General features: G+C 41.1%; 1 protein-coding gene across 4 annotated transcripts in view; it reads left to right on the top strand.

Annotated features, from left to right (window-relative positions):
- TGFBR2 (transforming growth factor beta receptor 2) overlaps positions 1-20912 on the top strand; it is a 77652-nt gene that overhangs the window by 11103 nt on the left and 45637 nt on the right. For all 4 annotated transcript variants that reach the window (XM_038391372.2, XM_038391374.2, XM_038391373.2 and 1 more), the window contains one exon: positions 19563-19734. In XM_038391372.2, the coding sequence (XP_038247300.1) occupies positions 19563-19734 (172 nt within the window). The remainder of the gene's footprint in view (positions 1-19562; positions 19735-20912) is intronic.

The raw sequence follows: 20912 nt of genomic DNA, 5'->3' as shown, positions 1-20912 counted from the left end.
GTATTGTGCAGCTGAGTTGTACTTCCTCAAACTTTGCTATTTTTGCAGGTGTGAAGTGCAGTGTGTTTTGTCACATGTGCTTACCAGTGGTGTCAAATTGGAAACACTGGTCTCTGTCCTGGTTGATGAAGGTTGGGGGGTGAATGCTATAAGCAGACCATTGTTCATTTGCAATCATCATAAAGTATCTTAACCTTCAAAGCTAATGTTGATACATCTCTACTACTACCACTCACCACATGCATCAAAGTAGAAGAAACTGTCATCTACATTCTCTCCCCCCCCGCCCCTCCCCAGCTGTAGTCTGGCATGGACCATACCCACCAAGATAACTGTCTTCCTTCCCATAAAATATGAACTTTATTTTAAAAAATCATGCATTTTGTGCTCATTAAATGGAGGAACAGATAATTTGGACTAGTGCATACCCCTAGTGGCGCTGGAACCCTTTTAATAGTGCAGGTGCTGAAAGCCAGCCCCCTCACCCCCCAGCTGGGGCTGGGAGCAGTGCTGTGTCTCCAGGGGGGGAACCCAGACAGGGGTAAGGAGGTGGGCACGGGGCCAGTAGTAGAGTATCATTGGACTGATGCTCAATATGGATTGTGTATAGAATCACTGAAGTGGACAAGCATCCGTTGCAATGATTGGAAGCTGAAGCTAGACAAATTCAGAATAGAAATGTGCAAATTTTTTTTTTAACAGTGAAGATAATTAAACATTAGAACAACCTATCTAGAGACTGGATAGATTTTCTATCATTTGAAATCTTTAAATCAACACTGGCTATCTTCTTAAAAGGTAAACAATGCTCAAACAGAAGTTGTGGACTGGATGCAGAAACTGCTGGGTTTGGCTCCTATCCTGAGTTATGCAGGAGGGTCCGATGAGATGAATGGTCCTTTCGGGCCTTAAACCCTGAGACTCATCAGGTATTTGTTTAGCACCAAAAGCTGGTTTTACTTGTGTCCTAAGACAAAATTTGGATTAGTATCTCCAGAAGCAACAAAGAGTTAAGTCACTCTGCTGAGTAACCCCTATAAAGGACATTTCAAATGTGTATGGGCTATAAAATTTTGCATCCATGGAATTTTACAAATGTATCCTTTCCCATGGAGAGTTTCTTTTTGCTTAAATTACCATGATGTTGAATTTGGAAAGCTTAGACATTTTTTGTGTTTTAAGGACCATTCTGTTAAATGGATGTTCTCAGTTAATGCAGTGTTTGTGAAAAGTGCCAGATTGACAGCTCCAGAGAGTCAACTCCTGTTGTTAGTGAACACATACAGTAGCAGCAGAGCATGTTTCCCCACACTGTGATTTGCCGGACATTGAACAAGTTTTTCAGCTTCCATGTTCATTTAATGCTGAGCCTCCATTCCTTATGGGTATCAGTTGAAATGGTGTTTCTGTGATCTTATCATTAGTCCGCTATGAACTTTATGGAGACCGTCAAGTCATTTCATGTAGGCCACCAAAGAGCTTAGAAAAAGTTTCCAGTTTCTCATAGACTTTAAGGCCAGAAGGGACCATCATGATCATCTAGTCTGACCTCCCGCACATTGTAGGCCACAGAACCTCACCCAGCCTCTCCTGTAATAGAACTCTAACCTCTGGCTGAATTACTGAAGTCCTGAAATCATGATTTAAAGACTTCAAGTTATAGAGAATCCACCATTTACACTAGTTCAAACCGGCAAGTGACCCAAGCCCCATGTTGAAGAGGAAGGGGATCCTCCCCCCGCCCTCCCTCCCCGGGGTCTCTGCCAATCTGACCCAATTCCTTCCTAACTCCACATATGGTGATCAGTTAGACCCTGATCATGTTAGCAAGACCCACCAGCCAGACACCAGGTGAAAAAATTCTCTATAGTAACTCAGAGCCCTCCCCATCTAGAGTCCCATCACTGGCCATTGAAGATATTTGCTGCTAGCAGTTGCAGATTGGCTACATGACATTGTGGGCAGCCTGTCATACCATCCCTTCCATAAACTTATCAAGCTCAGTCTTGAAGCCTAAGTTTTTTCCCCCACTGGTCCCCTTGGAAGGCTGTTCCAGAACTTCTCTCCTCTGATGGTTAGAAAACTTTATCTAATTTCAAGCCTAAACTTAATAATGGCCAGTTTATATCCATTTATTCTTGTCCACATTGGCACTTAACTTAAATAACTCTTCTCTCTCCCTAGTATTTATCCCTCTGATGTATTTGTATAGAGGAATCATATCTTCCATCAGCCTTCTTTTTTTGGTTAGGCTAAACAAGCCAAGCTCTTAGAGTCTCCTCTCATAAGGTAGGTTTTCCATTCCTTGGATCATCCTAGTAGCCACTCTCTGCACCTGATCCAGTTTGAATTCATCTCTCTTAAACACGGGAGACCAGAATTGCATGCAGTATCCCAGATGAGGTCTCACCGGTGCCTTGTATAATGGTGCTAACATTTTTCTCTCTCTACTGGAAATACCTCGCCTGATGCATTCTAGGACTTCATTAGTCTTTTTCATGGCTGCATCACATTGGCATCTCATAGTTCTTGTTCGTCCCTAAGTGCATGACTTTGCACTATTAAATTTCATCCAGTTTCTGTTACTCCAGTTTAAGATTGTCCAGATCTTCTTATGTGATATTCTGATCCTCAGTATTGACAATACCTTCCAACTTTGTAAAAAGAAAAGGAGTACTGGTGGCACCTTAGAGACTAACAAATTTATTAGAGCATAAGCTTTCGTGAGCGACAGCTCACTTCATCGGATGCACTTTGTGTCATCCACAAATTTTATTAGCACACTCAACTTTTTTTTGCCAAGATCATTAATAAAAATTTTAAATAAAATTGGTCCCAAGACCGATCCTTGAGGAACTCTACTAGTAACTTCCCTCCAGCCTGATAATTCACCTTTCAGTATGATCTGTTGTAGTCTCTCCTTTACCCATTCCTTATGCACCTTTAAATTCTCATATTAATCCACATTTTCTCCAGTTTAACTAATAATTTCCCATGCCTCAAATGCCTCACTGAAATCCAGGTCAATTAGATCTATTGCATTTCTTTTGTCTAAAAAATCAGTTCTCTCCTCAAAGAAGGAGATCAGGTTGGTCTGGCATGATCTACCTTTTGTAAAACCATGTTGTATTTTATCCCAATTACCATTTACCTCTATGCCCTTAACTACTTTCTCTTTCAAAATTTGTTCTAAGACCTTGCATACAATTGAGGTCAAACAGGCCTGTAGTTTTCCAGCTCACATTTTTTCCTACCTTAAAAATAGGAACTATATTAGCGATTCTCCAGACATAGAGTATGACCCCCCCAAGTTTATGGATTCATTAAAAATCCTTGCTATTGGACTTGCAATTTCATGTGCCAGTTCCTTTAATATTCTTGGATGGGGATTATCCAGGTGCCCCGGTTTAGTCCCATTAAGCTGTTTGAGTTCCGCTTTGGACGTGGTAATTTCTACTCCCATATCCTTGTTCTCGTTAGCCACTCTGCCACTACCCCTAAACTCTTCATTAGCCTTATTAAAACCTGAGGCAAAGTATTTGTTTAGGTGTTGGGCAATGTCCAGATTATCTTTAATCTCCACCCCATCCTCAGCATTTAGCGGTCCCACTTCTTCTTTCCTTGTTTTCTTTTTATTTATATGGCTATAGAACCTTTTACTGTTGGTTTTAATTTCCTTTGCAAGGTCTAACTCTGCTTGGCTTTTGGCTGTTCTCACTTTTCCTCTGCACTTTCTGACCTACAAGAGGTAGCTTTCCTTGCTAATCCATCCCATCTTCCATTCCTTGTAGGATTTCTGCTTTCTCTTAATCACCTGTTTGAGATGGTTGCAGATCAAGCTGGATGAGCAACCTTCCCCACAATATTTTTCCTCTTGCTTGGGATTCAGGCTTCAGATAGTTTCTGCAACTTTGACTTAAAGGTCTGAATGTGGAGGAGGCTTGGCATTACTTTGCATTTTTCAGTCCAGTCCGCTTCCCTAACTAATTCCCTCCCCCCCCCCCCCTTTTTTTTTTTTTTGCCCTTTTGAAATCAAGGACCCTAGTTGCAGATCTTTCATTTAGTTTAAACTGAATTAGCTCATGGTCACTCAAATCAAGCTTGTCCCCTACAACCAATTCTTATGTGAAGTCCTTACTACTCGCCAATACCAAATCTAAAATGGCATCACCTTTTGTTGATTTGGCAACTATTTGGTGAAGAATTGTCAGCTATGATCTCCAGGAAAATCTGGGCCCTACTATTAGTAGCACTTATCCTTCAATTGGTTTCTAAGAATTTAGTCTCCCATAATCACAATTCCCAGTAGCATTTATTTAATTAAAAACATTAAAGAGGTCTCTATCCCTGTCCAAATTGATCCTGGGGGAAGCAGTTTCCCAGGGGAACCTCTAGTAGTTTTCTCCTGCAACATACTTTTTGGCCCAAACGGGCTCTGTCTTATCCATTCCATCACTTCTAATTTCTTTACAGTCTACCTTATCATTAATATACAATGTTACTCCACCACCAGTTGCTACTTTACCACAGCTGGATTTGAATCCGTGATCTACAAATGAAGGATTAATATGTGCCACGGCCAGCCTCTGGAACAATCCAGTTACCCTCAAATAGATGTATTGGTCCAGATCCTGAATTAGTATAACTTGGTGTAGCATCATGGGAGTCAGTGGAGCCACACTGATTCATACCAGCTGAAGATCTAGTCCCATTAATCCTTTCTAAGATACCACAGAAAGTAGGTACCTTCCATATGCTAGTACTATATCATGTCTCTAGCTGAACTATACCATGTAAAAAACTCAGGAAGTGTAGCCACGTTTTGCTTTTAAAATTTTTTAATTGTTGCAAGGAAAAGCGAGTTGAACAAAAATTATGAGTCAGAGGGAATGCGTGTCTGATTTTGAGTTCTTCCAAGAAAGGTTTTCCTGATTCATCTGAGCAAGTGGTGTGTGTTTCTCAGTCTTACACCCATCCTCCTTTCTCCGCACAACACCTCCTTTTACAGAAGTAACTGTTTTTTGCAGACTTTTGGTTGGTTTTTCCCTTGCACTTCTAATTGGAATTTTTCTTTTTAAAAAGACATTTGAAAAATGCACATGCTGACTTTAAGAACTGTTGGGCTATTGAGAAAGAACTGTTAAGGTAGTCTTAAGAGTATGTAGGAGATAGCCGTTATCTTAAGCTTGGGGCATGCAGGAGACAGTGGGTTATGGAAACAGTGACCATCATAAAAGAATGCTTTTTTCATTAAGTATTTTCCACACAGGTAGATATTTTTTTAAAAAAAACAACAACTCTATCCATACAGTTCACAGTATGAGCTTAATTACAGTGTTGTTCTGCCTAAACATCCAGTATTGTACTTCATAACCAAGCTAGAACAGCCTGCTTTCTCTCTCACACTTTCAGACAGGTAGACTAAATATTTTAGCCTGGCAAGTTCCTTCACACTGAGCTCTCTCTTTTTTGAGAATATCCTTGCGTCATGCTTTAATGCCAGGCCTTTTGGTGCAGACAACTGAAGCACATTGTGCAGTGACTAAAAGAATCCACTTCAGGCAGTAAAGAGTGTTTTTTCTTGTATGTACGTATTCATATTTGTTAGAGTCGGAATGATGCTAGCCTTTAAATGCGAATGTCATGTATGCCGGATTCCACAGGCATCTACGTGATAATGTACCCTAGAAGAAAGCAGTTTTACAACATGGTGTACAAATGTAACTTCCTTGTGTTCATGTTCTAGAGTCAATGGTAGTGACGGGGCCATTTGGTCCATTGGATATCATTCAAAAACTTGTTTTTATGAGCTATGTCCTCTTCTCAATGCATTGTTTATAATTTCCATTAATGGTGGGAATTAGATGCATCCAACCTGACAGAAACAAATATAGGCATCCATGCTGCTGAATTTGAGAAGGTTTCCCTCTCCCAAATCCATTCAAAGTGACTTTGCTCCCAAAGGATTAAGCTTCAGTCTAACTTTACTTTGAGGAGAGCGATTTACTATTTTAACTGAGCTGATGGATTATGAAAGTGAGTAATTTCTTTCTCATGCTATTCACGTCGAATCTGTCATTCAAACATTGTTATGTATCAATGAAACTTCGCAAAATTTTTTCACAGGGAAATGGCTTCTTACAGTCAACAAGATCTGAACAGAGCTGCCACAAAAGCTTGTTGGCCCATCAGAGATTGACAGAGAATTTCCTTTTTGGTAAAATAAGTCTTTATTCCAATACAATTAATTTTCCAAGTTAGATTAACTAGGGTGGATCAGGAAAAGAGGTACATACAGCCTTTAGAAAATAAACTGTATAGAATTCTATAGTATTAGAACAATTCATTGTATTGCAAACTAGTGTTTTAGACCAATGCTGTAGTACCTTATAACAGGGGTCGGCAACCTATGGTACGTGTGCCAAAGATGGCATGCGAGCTGATTTTTAATGGCACGCTGCTGCCTGCCGGGTTCCAGCCGCTGGCCCCGCTCAGCCCGCTGCCGGTCTGGGGTTCTGGCTGCCAGCCCCTTGCCAGCCAGGGTCCTGGCCACAGGCCCCGCTCAGCCTGCTGCTGGCCTAGGTGAACAGAACCCCAGGCTGGCAGCGGGCTGAGCGGGCCGGCGGTGTAAGATCAGCATTTTAATTTAATTTTAAATGAAGCTTCTTAAACATTTTGAAAACCTTATTTACTTTACATATGATAATAGTTTAGTTATGTAATATATAGACCTATAGAGAGAGACCTTCTTCTAAAAAACGTTAAAGTGTATTACTGGCACACGAAACCTTTAAATTAAAGTGAATAAATGAAGACTCGGCATGCCACTTCTGAAAGGTTGCCAACCCCTGCCTTATAAGAATGTTTTTAGCAATGTGCCCAAAATATAATTCTAGATCTCACCTCCCCCACTTCTTCTGAAATTTGGAGAAGTTCAAAATCTAAGCAAAGGACCAAATTTTGCAAATGTCCCTATGTTTATACTGAGCTGAAACAACACCCCCCCTCCGCCCCCGAAACAAGCACCACTGAATTTTAGTCCTTGAACTTTGGATCCAAATTTTGTAGTGGGAGCCCACTTTTTTTAAAATAAGGGAAGATCAGATTTTTAAACATGTTAACAGTGCACCCACAAAAATACAAATACACTCATTGCATATGGAAAGTAAGTATTTGCACATGTGTATAAATCAGTGCATATGCATGTGTGCATAACTACTGCCAGGTTAGAAGCACAATTGCCTGGTTAATGCATTTAAATACTCATTTTTCATTGGCACCTGTGGGTCTTTACAACAGTGATTTGTGCAACTGATAAATGAGAGTCCCATGGATATGCTGGATGTTTATGGAAAGTTTTATAAAAGTTTCAGGCGGGTTAGTCAACGATATGCATGTGCGTATACATATGTCTCATATGGGAATAGTGGAGATTCTCAACAAGTGAATCACATTCCCCCCCCCCCCCTTATTCCTTTTGCTGTAGTAAATTTGTTTGGTCACTTCCAATCATAGATGACTAGATGGATTACATCAGACAAAGAATAAATTAGTCCTCAGATTCATGAAGCACCCCATAAATCAAAGGAGGTACACGAGTCAGTACCTAGAAGTGCTGCAAAAACTGGCACCATGGATTCTGGGGTGCATTGGTGAAGGAGCTCAATGAGGAATCATGGTTTGAAAAAAATCTAGAAACATTAGTATGCACTCTTCTATCAGAGTTTAAAAAAAAAAAAAGTTAAACAGCAGTACTATAATTTTCTTACTCTAAACCGCATAATCTGAGCCAAAACCTTTTTAGTCTTACATGTGCCATTTATGCGTCTGGTGCTTCATAATTATGAAGTATTATCAGTGCAGGAATGCGACACTTTAAGTTTTATGGGAACAGATGCAGCCTACTCAGGGTTATATTTTAAGAGTCCTTTTGATTTTCTTTTTTAAAAATCTAACATCCAGTCTTTTGGGCCTGATTCTGATCTCATTTAAATCAGTGAACTTACTCCCATAGTATTAGGGTGTAAGTGAAATCAGAATCAGGCCCTTTAATGTCACTGACCTGGAACTAGAACTATGAAAAATATTCATAACAAAAACTGAAACTCAGGCAGTGTTTACCAGAGTTCACCAACTGTTTGGCCAGGCAAGTTTCAAGCAAATCTTCATCAGGCATTGGGTGAAAACTGCAGAGCCATCAAGTTTCACAAGGTTTTTCCCATAAAGCAAGGCAGAACTGGTGGTTTAGTTTAAAATTACATCGTGTTTATATGTTGTTTGCAGTGTTGTTGTAGCTTTGTCAATCCCAGGATATTAGAGGAATAACTCACCCACCTTATCTGTTTTGTGTTGACATCACATGTGCACGCCAAACTCATAGGGTGCACCTCACCCAAACCGAAATTAGGATTGCCAACTCTGACTGAAGCTATTCCAGAGGATTTTTTCCCCCAGCATGACATAATATAATTTTCTTAAAATATCCTATTAAAATCTCCCACGTTGCTTTCAGTTATCATCGGGAGATCAGTGGTGATTCCAGGAGATTGCAGGCCAATCCTGGACGGTTGGCAACCCTAACCAAAACACTTGGAAGAGAGAAATAGATCCACTTAATAACACAGTACTTTTCTATTGGCCCTGGTCTAACTGTGAATAACATAGCTGAAGTCGACGTACTTAGATCAACTTACTGTGGTGTCTCTCCCGCGGTGAGTTGACTGCTGCCGTTCCCCTGTCAACTCGGCCTGTGCCTCTCGCAGCGCTGGAGTACAGGAGTCAACGGGAGAGCGCTTGGGGGTCGATTTATTGCATCTAGACTAGACGCGATAAATCGATCCCCGCTGGATCAATCGCTGCCCGCTGATCCGGCACGTAGTAAAGACATACCCTTAGATTATACCTTCTCATCAAGAAAATAGAGTATATTTTTACCAACATTGATGCATGAGCCTTTCTCCAAATCCCTGTGCGGTAGGGAAATCTATTATTCCCACTTACAGTCAAGGAAACTGTGACACAAAGACATTCAGGTCAAAATTTTCAAATGCATCCAGTAATTTTGGTTGACCAACTTGAGACACTTTGGGTCTGATTTTTTTCCAGAGTGCTTAGCAATTGCAGCTGCAGTGGAAGTAAATAAGACCTGCAGCTCTCTACCGTCTCTGAAAATCTAAGGCCCAGATCCTCAAAAGTATTTAGGGATCTCTTGAGGATCTGGATGTAGGTGCCTCAAGATAGTTATCCAAAAATTGTTGCACCCAAAATTAGTAAAGTCTCTTAAAAATGCTAGCTTAAGTGATTTGCCCCAGGTCACACAGGAAGTCCGTGGTAGAGATGAGAACAGAACCCCAAACACCAGACTCTCAGTCCTGTGCCATAACCACAAGAACACCCTTCCTCTCCTCTATGCTGGGTGAGCTCTTTCTGGAATATCTGAGAAATGAGCCAATGAGCGCTTCCTAAGAAGGACGCCTGGGAAATGTTTAATTATTCTCACAATATGCAATTTCCTACAATCAAAAAGGAATATTTTTTTTTATAATTAGGTATCATTATACATGTGTAAGTGTGTGTGTGTGTGTGTGTGTGTGTGTGTGTGTTTCTGTTTCTGTAGTGGGCGCCACAAAGGTACGAGTGCTCTCAGCGCATGGAAAATTGTACCTAGTACAGTCTTCAAAAACTGTAATGTACCCACAGAATGAGTACAACTGCAGGACAGTCTTCAGACTAAAAGAAAAGGAGTACTTGTGGCACCTTAGAGACTAACAAATTTATTAGAGCATAAGCTTTCGTGAGCTACAGCTCACTTCATCGGATGCATTCGATGAAGTGAGCTGTAGCTCACGAAAGCTTATGCTCTAATAAATTTGTTAGTCTCTAAGGTGCCACAAGTACTCCTTTTCTTTTTGCGAATACAGACTAACACGGCTGCTACTCTGAAGTCTTCAGACTGAAACCACTGTGTATCATGTAGCTTGATGTGTGACATACACCAGTGAGAGCTGCATGGGCATATTTCTTCCAAAGGCTGCGGAGAAACTTTGCTTCAATAACATTATATATATATATATGATTCAAAACAAATAAACCAGGAAATTCGAATATGACTGATGCGTTCCCTTTCATTCACAAAGCAACCCAGCCCTATTAAGGATGGGGTGTCAGCCATAGCTTTGAATTTCCTGTCTTTTGTTGTGCTTTATCACAGCCTTAATGTAGAATATAGGAGTTTGTGCTTCATTTCCTATGCTTAACTTTCAAGAAAGGTCATAAAATGCATATTGTTCGTTTGTGAGACCAGAGGGGGTCTCCTTTAGTTTCTTAAATAAGCAGTATTTAATCCTGTGTAGACATAATCTGAGCTAGATTAACCATTTGTAAAATACTCTGTCAAGCATTTGTGAAAGCATATTGCTTATCCAGCTAAATATATATTTTAGTCCTCTTAAGGTACATGTACACTGAAGTAAAAGACTTGCAGCACAGCTGCAGCTGGTACAGATCAGCTGACTCAGGATTGCAGGGCTAAAAATAGCAGTGTAGACATTTGGGTTTGGGATGAAACCCCGCAAGGGGGTGGGTCTCAGAACCTGGATTCCAGACTGAGCCCAAACGTCTACATGGTTATTTTTAGCCCCATAGCCCTGTGAGCCCAAGTGAATTGACCTAGGCTCTGAGACTCAGTTATGTGGGTTGTTTATTGCAGTGTAGAGGTACCCTTAGTCTGCACACTTTCCTTTGGGAGCCATTATAGCCCAGTTCTTTCCCTCCCACTCACTCCTGTCATACTTAGTTCTGCTTCTAACTAAAATTTAACCATTTTTATATGCTGTTAAAATAGAGAGATTCTTCCATTGCACACAATAGTTAACTGAAATTTCTGACTCCTTGTTCCATACTCTTTTCTATTTTCCTTCTGCATGTATTATCATTGTTCTACACCTTTGGAAATAGCATCTTTCCCCACTTTACGGTGCTATTTAACATGCTTGTCGCTGTTCATGGCACCTGTATTTCACCTCCCTCTGGTACAGCAAGGGCACCCACTCTCAGGTGTCCAACTCCCCTGGCCATCATCTCTCTTAGGTGGAGAAAAATCTCTCTCCCCCTTCTGACCGGGTATCTCCAGGTTAAATAGTTCCCTGTCTTCACTGAATTATTCCCAGCTGAGACAGGCTGCCCAACCACACCGGCTTCATTTCCCTTCCGTCACCATTAATGGTGTGACTGTCCACAATTATATGGTACCACGCAGCACTCCCTATGCAACCCTATTTTATTCTTAAGGTAAAAGCACTACAGAGAAAACAATAAAAGAATCTACCCACACGTTACTAAGCTTACCAGAGATCACCCCAACCTAATGTGGGCTCTGCAGGAGCAGCCCTTCAACACCCAGAGGGTTTCCTTGTGGTTTTGAGTTCATCGTAGCTTTAGTTCCAAACAAGTACTTAGTTTTATGGGACCTCCATTAGCCTAGTCAGTCCTACCAACCTTTCCTAAGGACTGGGGCCTTCCATGGACCAGGAGTCTTGTCTGTTTGCTGGATCATGAAGGAGGCCCTGAGCCAGTTTGAAACCAGGATATTATCCAAAAACCGTCTGTCTGTTGGTCCCTGGAGAATCTAGTCTGAACTAGTATCTGCACACCTCTCCAGGGGTAGCTTCAAAGGGTTGCTAATGGAGGAAGTACATTAGTGTCCCCCTCCTACTAGAAGAGTTACACACACTAACATATACACAATTGCATTTTTAACACAATGGACCCCAAAGATTTTAAACCTAATTCCATAAGGTTTAACTTAATTCAGTAAAGTTTATCTTAATTCCATAAGGTTGGCCCAGGATATTGTTAGTTTCTCACAATGCTGCTGAGTGCCTTCCCATTTTGAAGATATCATTCTGCTTGTAGCATTGATCCTTGTGCAGTGTGGTTCAGGATGTGCAATGTTGTGCTCCAGCAGGAGAATGAGCAGGTTACACAAAGGTGCAAGTTTTTAAAAATTATCTATGGAGGATAAGCACTAAATGTGACAGACAGCTGATTTGCAGCATGAATGTATTGAGCTCTGAGAGGTAACCATTTTATGAACATGGTATATGACCTGGTTGTTGAAGTGAAGTTATTGTATATTGAGATTATAAGAATCTCCTGTATGAATGTATTTGTCTAGCTTAAGAGGGGCGGTGGGAAGAATAAACAGGAGGGCAGTGGTCCTAGATAAGCAGCTTCTCTGCCAACATCAGGGGCAATTACAAGACAGTGGCATGCTTCCAGGCTTTAGGCTGAAGGGAGACAGCTGTTTTGTGAGGCCTGGAGATCATTTTTCCCTCTAAGCTGTGCGCATGTGCATGCACACACAGATCCTAAACCCCGTGCACAAAAATTTGCACAGAAGAAATTTTTTGCGCACACAGCCTGTCAAAAATTAGAGGGAACATCGCGGGAGATCAAAAGAACCCTGAACAGTTAAAAAGCCTTCTGAGGAAAAGAAGAGGATGGGGTTGCCAGGGCTGTCTAGGGAGTTGTCAGCTCTGACAGGGAGACAAACGGATACAGAGAGAGGCTCTGTGGAAGAGCTTTATAAGGAGTTGGTCACTCCAGGGGCCTTGCGGGGAAGATGGTTCAACCCTGGTAAGCTAGTAGTACGTAGTCAGTTTTATTGTTTTTAAGAAGTTTTCTCTTAAATGGTTCTGTTCTAACACTAAATGATAGTTTGCTTTAAGGAGGCTATTTGGTCACTGCATTAACCACTCTCATGGCTCCTGAAGGGAACAGAACTTGCCTAGGTTAGTCCTGCTAAAGTAAACCATGGTTGATACATGGGAGACTGCAACCCAGGGCCTGGTCTGAGAATGGGAGAATTGTGTGATTCCACCTTAAGATACCGGAGATGGCTAAGAGACTTTGACCTGACAGGGTGTGCTTGGGGAGACCAGGAAGTGGTGTTAGCCCTGTAACTGTGAGGCTAAGCACAGTCTTCCTCATTGAGTGGAAGTCCATTTTGTGTCCTGCTTGCGCGCACTCAAAAGCAGTGGAAGAAAAGGAATGGTTGTGTCTGAGGAGACATAGTTTTAGGCATTATTCTCAGAATACAAATGAGATGCTTAATTACATGCTCCCTTCCTTGACTTTTCTTCCACTATTAGCAAGAGTAGCTTGGCTGCACAGCAGTGCTCTAATTAAAATGTTGCTCTTGCAAGGTCTTGGGCCTTCTGGCCATGCTCCTGCAAAACATTTAAACAATGTGGTCAGTGCCGGTTCTCCTTCCCTCCCTCTCCTGCTCATCACTTAAGTCTCATTCACTTCATTGGTGCAGAATCAAACTGTCTGTGCCTATATACATAGCATTCTACACCTGCACTTTGCTGGATCAAGCCCCTTGCACATATCAAACCACAGATTCTCAACTCTTGAGTACATGAATATCTAGATATTACAGCTGAAACCTTTTAAAAACCCAGTGATACCTCATGAGAAATATTGAAGACTACTTTTGTTGTAACAGCTCTACTTATGTCATAAATTCCTGGGGGAAGGGAGCTGTTCCCTTTTTATTGCACAACTAGAAATAGTTGCATGAAAAGAGAATCTAATTCAGAGTTTATCTGCTCCTGCTGCCTGTTTCCCACCTGAAGTCATCATGCTCTTTATGACCTCAAAAGCAGCCAATTGTGATGTCATACATGGGGGCTAATACTGAGGATAGCTGCACCATTTTGCTGACTCCAGCATTTTGAAATCTCACAATCTAAGGAGAACTTCTCATGATGAGTAAACTCTGAATTATTTTTAAAAGACATTTTTAATCCCAATTGGCATTTCTGAGCCTACTGCTGAATGAAGTTTGGTGTCAAATGTGACACACATTTGTAGCAGACCGTATAGGAGCTAAATAGAGAAGAATATAAACAGATTCCTAATGAACAGGAGTAAACTTTAAATCTTTACTATTTTAAGATATAAATATTTTGTTTAAATAGTGATTTTCAGTCCAGGCTCCCACGGCCTGGGTCACAATGACATCACATTGTGACTCAGTGCTAGGTCTAGCATCAAGTATTGGTGCAGTGTTGCCAACTCTCATGATTTTATCAGAAGTCTTACAATATTTGGTGTTTTTCTTAAGGCCCCAGCTCCTGGAGTCCTGTGATTACATGGGAATTTGTTTTCATTGATTAAAAACACTAAGTTTCTAACTCAGGATTGTAGAGAAGCTTGAAAAAATGATTCAAGTACACCCTAAAGACCCCGAAACCAGAAAGCAAATAAAAAGAACCCATTTTTTGAAATAACTTATGTTTTCACTGTTCAGAATAAATGTTGGAATCATCTCTTCCCTCACCCAGGGATCCTCAGTGCTTGGAAGGCCTGCCTAGAAAGGAAGGAGTATTACCTCCCTGACACCATGCTCCCTTGCACAATGTGGATGCTGTAGCATTCAGCCCAAATGGAGCTTTGCTGTGGGGAAGGGTAGGGCGGTGGAGTGGAGAGGGCAGAGCAGGGAAGGTGCTCTCTGCAGCACTGGCCCCGGCAAAGCCTGGAGATTTCGATGCCCACATCCAGGCATGAAGCAAAAGAGCTTTATCTCCTCTATAGCAGCTGGTGTGCGGCTGCAAAGGGGCCCAGCCAGAGACAGCAGGCCCTTCTGGAATTGTGCTGCCAGGAAGGAGAGGGACATGCACCTCTCTCTACATAATATCTCCTGTCTCTTTGATAAAGGTGTCTTCCTTCCTGCAAATTCCCAAGGTCTGTGGGCCTGGGAGAGGCTGGGGTCCCAAATTCATGCTTCTCCCAGCAGACAGGATAGTTCCATAAGTATTTAAACCTCAGTTTTGCTGGCTTCCCCTTCATTCTCCCAGCAGGCTTTTTTAAAGCGGGGCAGTCCAGCTCACAGCTACTATTTTGTGTCTAAATCCTAAGTAATAAAGAATGAGAGAAGAGAAATGGCAGCAATTATACTTCACAAGTTATGAGCAGGATGAGTTTGCCAATGCTTTAAAAGTCTTCCCTGAGGCCTGAGTGAGGTTTTCAATGTAGATATTCCAAAAAAAAAAAAAAAAAAAAGCATGTTAGTTTTAGTTTTAGTTTACATTTTATGGGCTTTTCACAATTCTACTATTAGCTCACAATACTCAACAAATAAAAGGAACATAAACTAGCTTGAGGTCTCAGTGAAAGTTAGACTCTCACACATGTTTGCATTGTGTCTTTCAATGTGAAAACAGCCAATAGACTCTGGATGAGGTGTACTGCGTATGTGTGTCTGGAAAGCCGCAGCTGGGAAGTGAGCCAAGGGGTAAAATTGTTGTTCCACGATTCTTGCTCCCCAAAACACACAGAACTGATATTTCTAAGGCCTTTCATGTCTTGAGCTGTGAAGGGATTGTCCCAGGTCAGACCTAGGGATCAATAGGTATGGTGCATGTATTTTAATCTGAATTTCTGTCTCTACCTATAGCCATCTGCTTATGGCATGAGCGATTGGTGCTGTATTGGGTCTGTTGAAAGAACCAGGGACAACCAGAATACAGGAGGCCAAGTAAACGCTACCCCTTGTTTGGGACCTATTTGGAGGGCAAAAATACAAGGGAGAGAAAAAAATCTGGTCCTATAAATCTGTGAGTCTAAATAAGAGAAACATTACAGGATCATATGAGATTATACTTGCCTTGAAAAGAACTTTTAGAATGGCTTCAGCATAATCTCTAATTTTGTGTGTGCAAATATTAGTTACATGGATAGTTTCATTCATACAAAATTAGAGGCCGTTTCTGCTTTTAAAAAGACCAAATGACTGTGTTTGCTCAGCTGAATACAAGAAAGCCTTAGAGTGTTGACTGTAACAGCATGAACCTGGGAATGGTGCAATCAAGTAAGTCAAGTGATGTACAGCAGGGAGAGAAGAAAAGGAGTACTTGTGGCACCTTAGAGACTAACAAATTTATTAGAGCATAAGCTTTCGTGAGCTACAGCTCACTTCATAGTGAGCTGTAGCTCACGAAAGCTTATGCTCTAATAAATTTGTTAGTCTCTAAGGTGCCACAAGTACTCCTTTTCTTTTTGCGAATACAGACTAACACGGCTGCTACTCTGAAGCAGGGAGAGAGTGATCAATGCATTCCCATCAAGGAGATCCCTACCAATGTTGCATCCTACAACCAGTGTGCAAACTTGTTGGAGACAGCCCTGAGCTACATAGCTTGGAAGCAGATCTGAACTCTTCTGGAGTTTTAGGTGTGTTCACATCCAGGGGTTTGGTATAGCCTGTTAACAGGAGAGAGGGAGGCATGCTAGAGGCCAAGTTTGCATCTGGATGCAGATTTTGGTTCATGTCCCTTTGCACAGTTTAAAAGTCACCAGTTTGATTTCAACATATCGATAAATGCTCAATTGGGGAAAGTCAAACTTTAATCTGAGCCTTCAGGGTAGCCAAAGCAGAGCTAAAGCAATGAATGGCACATAGACACCTGCTAGAGCTGCATAACAATATCAAGAAAAACATAGTCTATCTTTAAGGGCTAACACTTCAAACCAGCCTCTACTTGAATAGGAATGTCTGCCCCTTGCCCCATCTTTTTCCATTGCATCTGTCTGGGTGGAATGGTATGGGGAATAGTGACTGAAGTACTGACTCCTAGATTCTATCACCACTTTGAATTTTCCTTGAAAAGGATGAAGTCAGACTGGATGTCCTAACCCCTCCCCCTCTCCTTTTTTTTTTTTTTTTGGCTCCTGAATTGAGCTAACATTGACTATCCAGAATTCTTCCTTTGATTCCTCGCTAACAACTGAATCATAGCCTAGGACACTCTCTTGTTTTAGATTTGTGCCCTTGCTATGTACTGTACTTTAAAATGGGCTGCTTCCCCGAACTGATTGTTTTAAGTCAGGTGGCTTGGAATGGAGATTCCCTTCTTGGGGTGAATCCAGAGACATTGTCATTGGTTTGTTACAGGGGGGTGAATCTTAGCAGAAGCTTGGCTGAATCTGGCCCTGTCTATCATCAAACACTGTGTATTTGAAACAGCGTATCTAAAGGCTTGTCTTCACTGCAGTGTTAGCTCTATCTACAATCCAAGTTAGCCTAGCTAAAGTGAAAGAACAACACTCATGCAGCACAGAGTGTGTGTAATAGGAGCACAGGGTAGCTGTGTCAGCACTGCATTCCTAGCTCCAGCATCAGAAACACTCAAGATTTTAACCCACGCTACCTGATGGGCCATCTGGCTCAAGTTTAATGCACCACTTAACTCAAGCTAGAGCTTGTGTGTGAACAGAAGTCAGGTTAGAGGCAATGCTGAAGTTATATCTCAAAAAAACAGTACAATGAGACATGCCCTAAAATGTGAGCTCTGAAGTTGGAGCATTTTTGTGTCATGTGAGAGGAAGGATGGCCTTGCAGTGAAGGCTTGGACTTGACATAGTCCAGTTCTTGTTTCTGCCACAGTCTTCCTGTAAGACTTCAGGCAAGTCATCTTGGGGCCAGATTTTTAAAGGTATTTAGGCGCCTAACTCCCACTGAAATGCCTTTAAAAATCTGAGCCTAAGCTCTCTGTGCTTGAGTTCCTTATCTGTAAAATGGAGATAGTGATACCTCCTTTCTCCCTCCTTTTTGGTCTTGCCTATTTAAAACATAGGCTTTTAGAGTCATGGAGTAACTTTTAGTGTGTGTATGTACAGCCCCCAGTAGAAGGGAGCTTTAATCTTAGTTGGGACATCTAGGAGCTACTCTAAATCCTGCTAATAAGTAGTGCTAATAAGGTACCGTGCATGTTTAAGTGAGATGCACTGTCACAGACAGAGATGAGCAAAAAATTTGTAATGACTAATTTTAATAGATTTGATTTATTATACTACATTAGATTGTGAGCTGCTGAAGACTGTTCCTTTGTGTTTGTATAGCACCCAGCTCAATGGGGCTTTGATCCTAATTGCAAGCTTTAGGAGTTATTGCAATACAAGTAATTAATAAGATGAATGTTTATCTAAGGCCTAAATTCTAGCTAGTTTGTAACATATTGCCAGCATGCTCTCCCCTAATGAAAATTCCCAGTCAGCTCATGCCATCCTTTCCCCCTGCACATAGGGCTTTCTCCTGCACTATTAAAAATCAGTGGGAGTTTTGCCATTGATCTTAATGGTAGTAGGACCAAAGCCATAGGGTCAAATCCACAGCGTGTTTAGAAAGGAGGCATTGCTTGGCTGAGGGAAGGAAGAGTGGGGGACCCCTTTCTCTGACCCTCTTACAGTGGTGCAAAAATCTGCTGAAAATTGTAGCACAGGTGCTTTTTTCTTCTGGCATCCAGCCAAGTATATTTAATTCTTATTGAAAAGTGTTTCTAAACGTAGTAAATATTTTCAAATTCTAGGGGGCAATATTGATTGTAGTGCTTGTGGAGGAGCAGGAATTTTATGAATCTCCGATCTCCTATTGTATGTTGACTAACACCATTTGGACATGTAGCATCAAATTAATATAGTTTTCATCTTCAGGTGGCTACAATGAAAGCATTGTAATCAATAAAACCTGATATCTGCTTAAATTGGCTCTACGTACTTTTATGGGTGAATTGTATTGAAACTATTGCAGTCAGTCTTCTCCATCTCAGATAGTTGCATATTATTTTAAGTAAATATGTCTCTACATAGGCATTTTCTGTTCTTTGCAAGACATGTTGGAATCTCAGAATAGTATTTGAACTAAAAATATGCTTCCTGAAAATCATATTTGGGGCCTCAATGGGATGAATTGTCTCATCTTCCTTTACTGCTACCCATCCCAACAGTGACTGTGTAAAGGAGCAGTAGCCAAAAATTCAGCCCATTCGTCAATTGGAATTTAGAGTTTTACAGAGTGTTTTCACTGCAGAGTTCGCTCAAGATGATTGGATTAGCAGCACAAAGTAGATGAGTCCTCCCTGCATTATCAGCACAAATATCATCAGTACTCATGCTTCAACCTATGCCCCCAAAGGGCCAGCTGGCTCAAGTTGAAAGCACCACTTAACTCGAGCTAGGGATTTTTGTGTGGACAGGAATCAGGGTAGGGACAACACTCAAGTTATAACTCAAGCTAACAGTGTAATGAAGACAAGCCCATAGTGTCCACCCTGGGTTAGAGTTATGATGGTGTCTCCCTAGTACACTCCTTTCCCAGTATGCCGTGCTTATGTCATCCTCTGTTGCCAAGCTGCTCAGAACAAAGTTGCAACATATTGTATGTTGGCTCACCCCTGTATTAAAAATAAGGGTAGATGCAACTTTCTTCTTTTATTCAAATGAAACTCAAACTGGGCTCAATCCTTCCTAGCACAGAGTGCCTTCGCTTCCACTGAAGTCAACATGAGTTGAGGGAAACCAGGACTTGCGAGAACACCAATGGCTCCTGGCATGATGCTGAAGTGATCTTCCAGTTGGGCAAATTTGAGATATCCCTGATTTACCGGGGGTGGGGGGGGCTGTTTGCTACTGATAGTAAAACTGCCCATTGTGATGAACTCTAATGCAATCTGATATGCTGATGTTACTACGGTGTTTTATTTCTCTCTCTCCTCCAGCTGACGGTATCTTGCCTGTGGAACAAATGAAGGAAAATAGATACAAAATGCATGCTCTGTGTAAATTCTGTGATGTGGAGGTGACAACCTGCACACAGCAAGGTCACTGCAATAGCAACTGCAACCGCACTTCCATCTGTGAGAAGGAGAATGAAGTCTGTGTAGCAGTATGGTAAGTTCATTCTTTTTTATGGGTTAGGAGAAGATGATCTACTTCTATCATTTAGAAGTTGCTCTTACTGTCAAGACATTCAAAACTTTCTTCTGGAACATTCAGTCTAAGTGCAACCACCATGACAAACTGTATTCTCTCGCCTCTGACTTTTCTCTGTGCTAGAATTGCTTGAGGTTAACAAAAATTCGGATATGAAATGTGTAAGGTTGGTTTTTGTTTTGTTTTTGTTTCTTAAAACAGTTCTGCTCCAATTTATGCTGCTGTTGAAAAAGAGTCATGTTTTTCCTCAGCCCATTAAACTGCATCCACCCACAGCACACTGAAAGTAGAAACAGATTTGAGACTCTTAAGAGTAGTTCATGGTTGTGTTATCTGTTGTGAATGGAGAAAAGCAACGTTTCAAGTTAAACCATTAAACAACAAACTGACACTATCATTTAGATTATATGTGCCTATCACAGGAGCTTTATGTACAGTGTATGGGCGGAAGTGCTTTATGTGTATAATAGTGTATACATAAGGGAATCCTTTGTTCTATCTCATATTTAAATATAGTGACTCTTGGAGATTATTTAACTATACCTGAGACAAAAAAAACCATGGGCATGTAAAATTCAGTGATGTGTGATGCTTTCCTAAAGTGTTTGATGAATCTAAGCTTTCTGTTCATATTTAGAATTAAATGGTTCTTGCCCTTCTAGTCATGAAGCCAGCCTTGACAATGAAAACCAAAACATTCTTGTTTTTTTTTTTTTTTTTTTTTTTTTTTTTCAGTTCACAACCAGGCAAAAGCAACAGCATAGAAAACTTGCAAACCTTCCGTATATGTCACTGAACGTTAATGCCGAAGCCTAATTAGGAACATTTAGGTGAAAAAATGATCAATCATTAGAAATATCCTGTGAGGCCCATGACTTGGTTACATCCATTCACTTGAAAAGATGTCCAGCATGAATGAACATGGACACATCAAATAGTGCAATGTTCTATTAAATATTTTTTCTGTGTCTGACGAGTAAAATAAATGTTCTGTGTGCTACAAAGTGGCTGCAGTGCAATTCGAGATTCTCTGGATTGTTAATGCAACTGTGTTTAGAAACAGCAAAAGCAAGCCAGTTTAATGAGTCAATAAATACATTTGAGTTGTCCTTCTAGTTTCATCTCTTATGTTGCAT

Source organism: Dermochelys coriacea, chromosome 2 (assembly GCF_009764565.3).
Source record: "Dermochelys coriacea isolate rDerCor1 chromosome 2, rDerCor1.pri.v4, whole genome shotgun sequence".
Classification (NCBI taxonomy): Eukaryota; Metazoa; Chordata; order Testudines; family Dermochelyidae; genus Dermochelys; species Dermochelys coriacea.
This window is presented reverse-complemented; position numbering and strand designations above follow the sequence as displayed.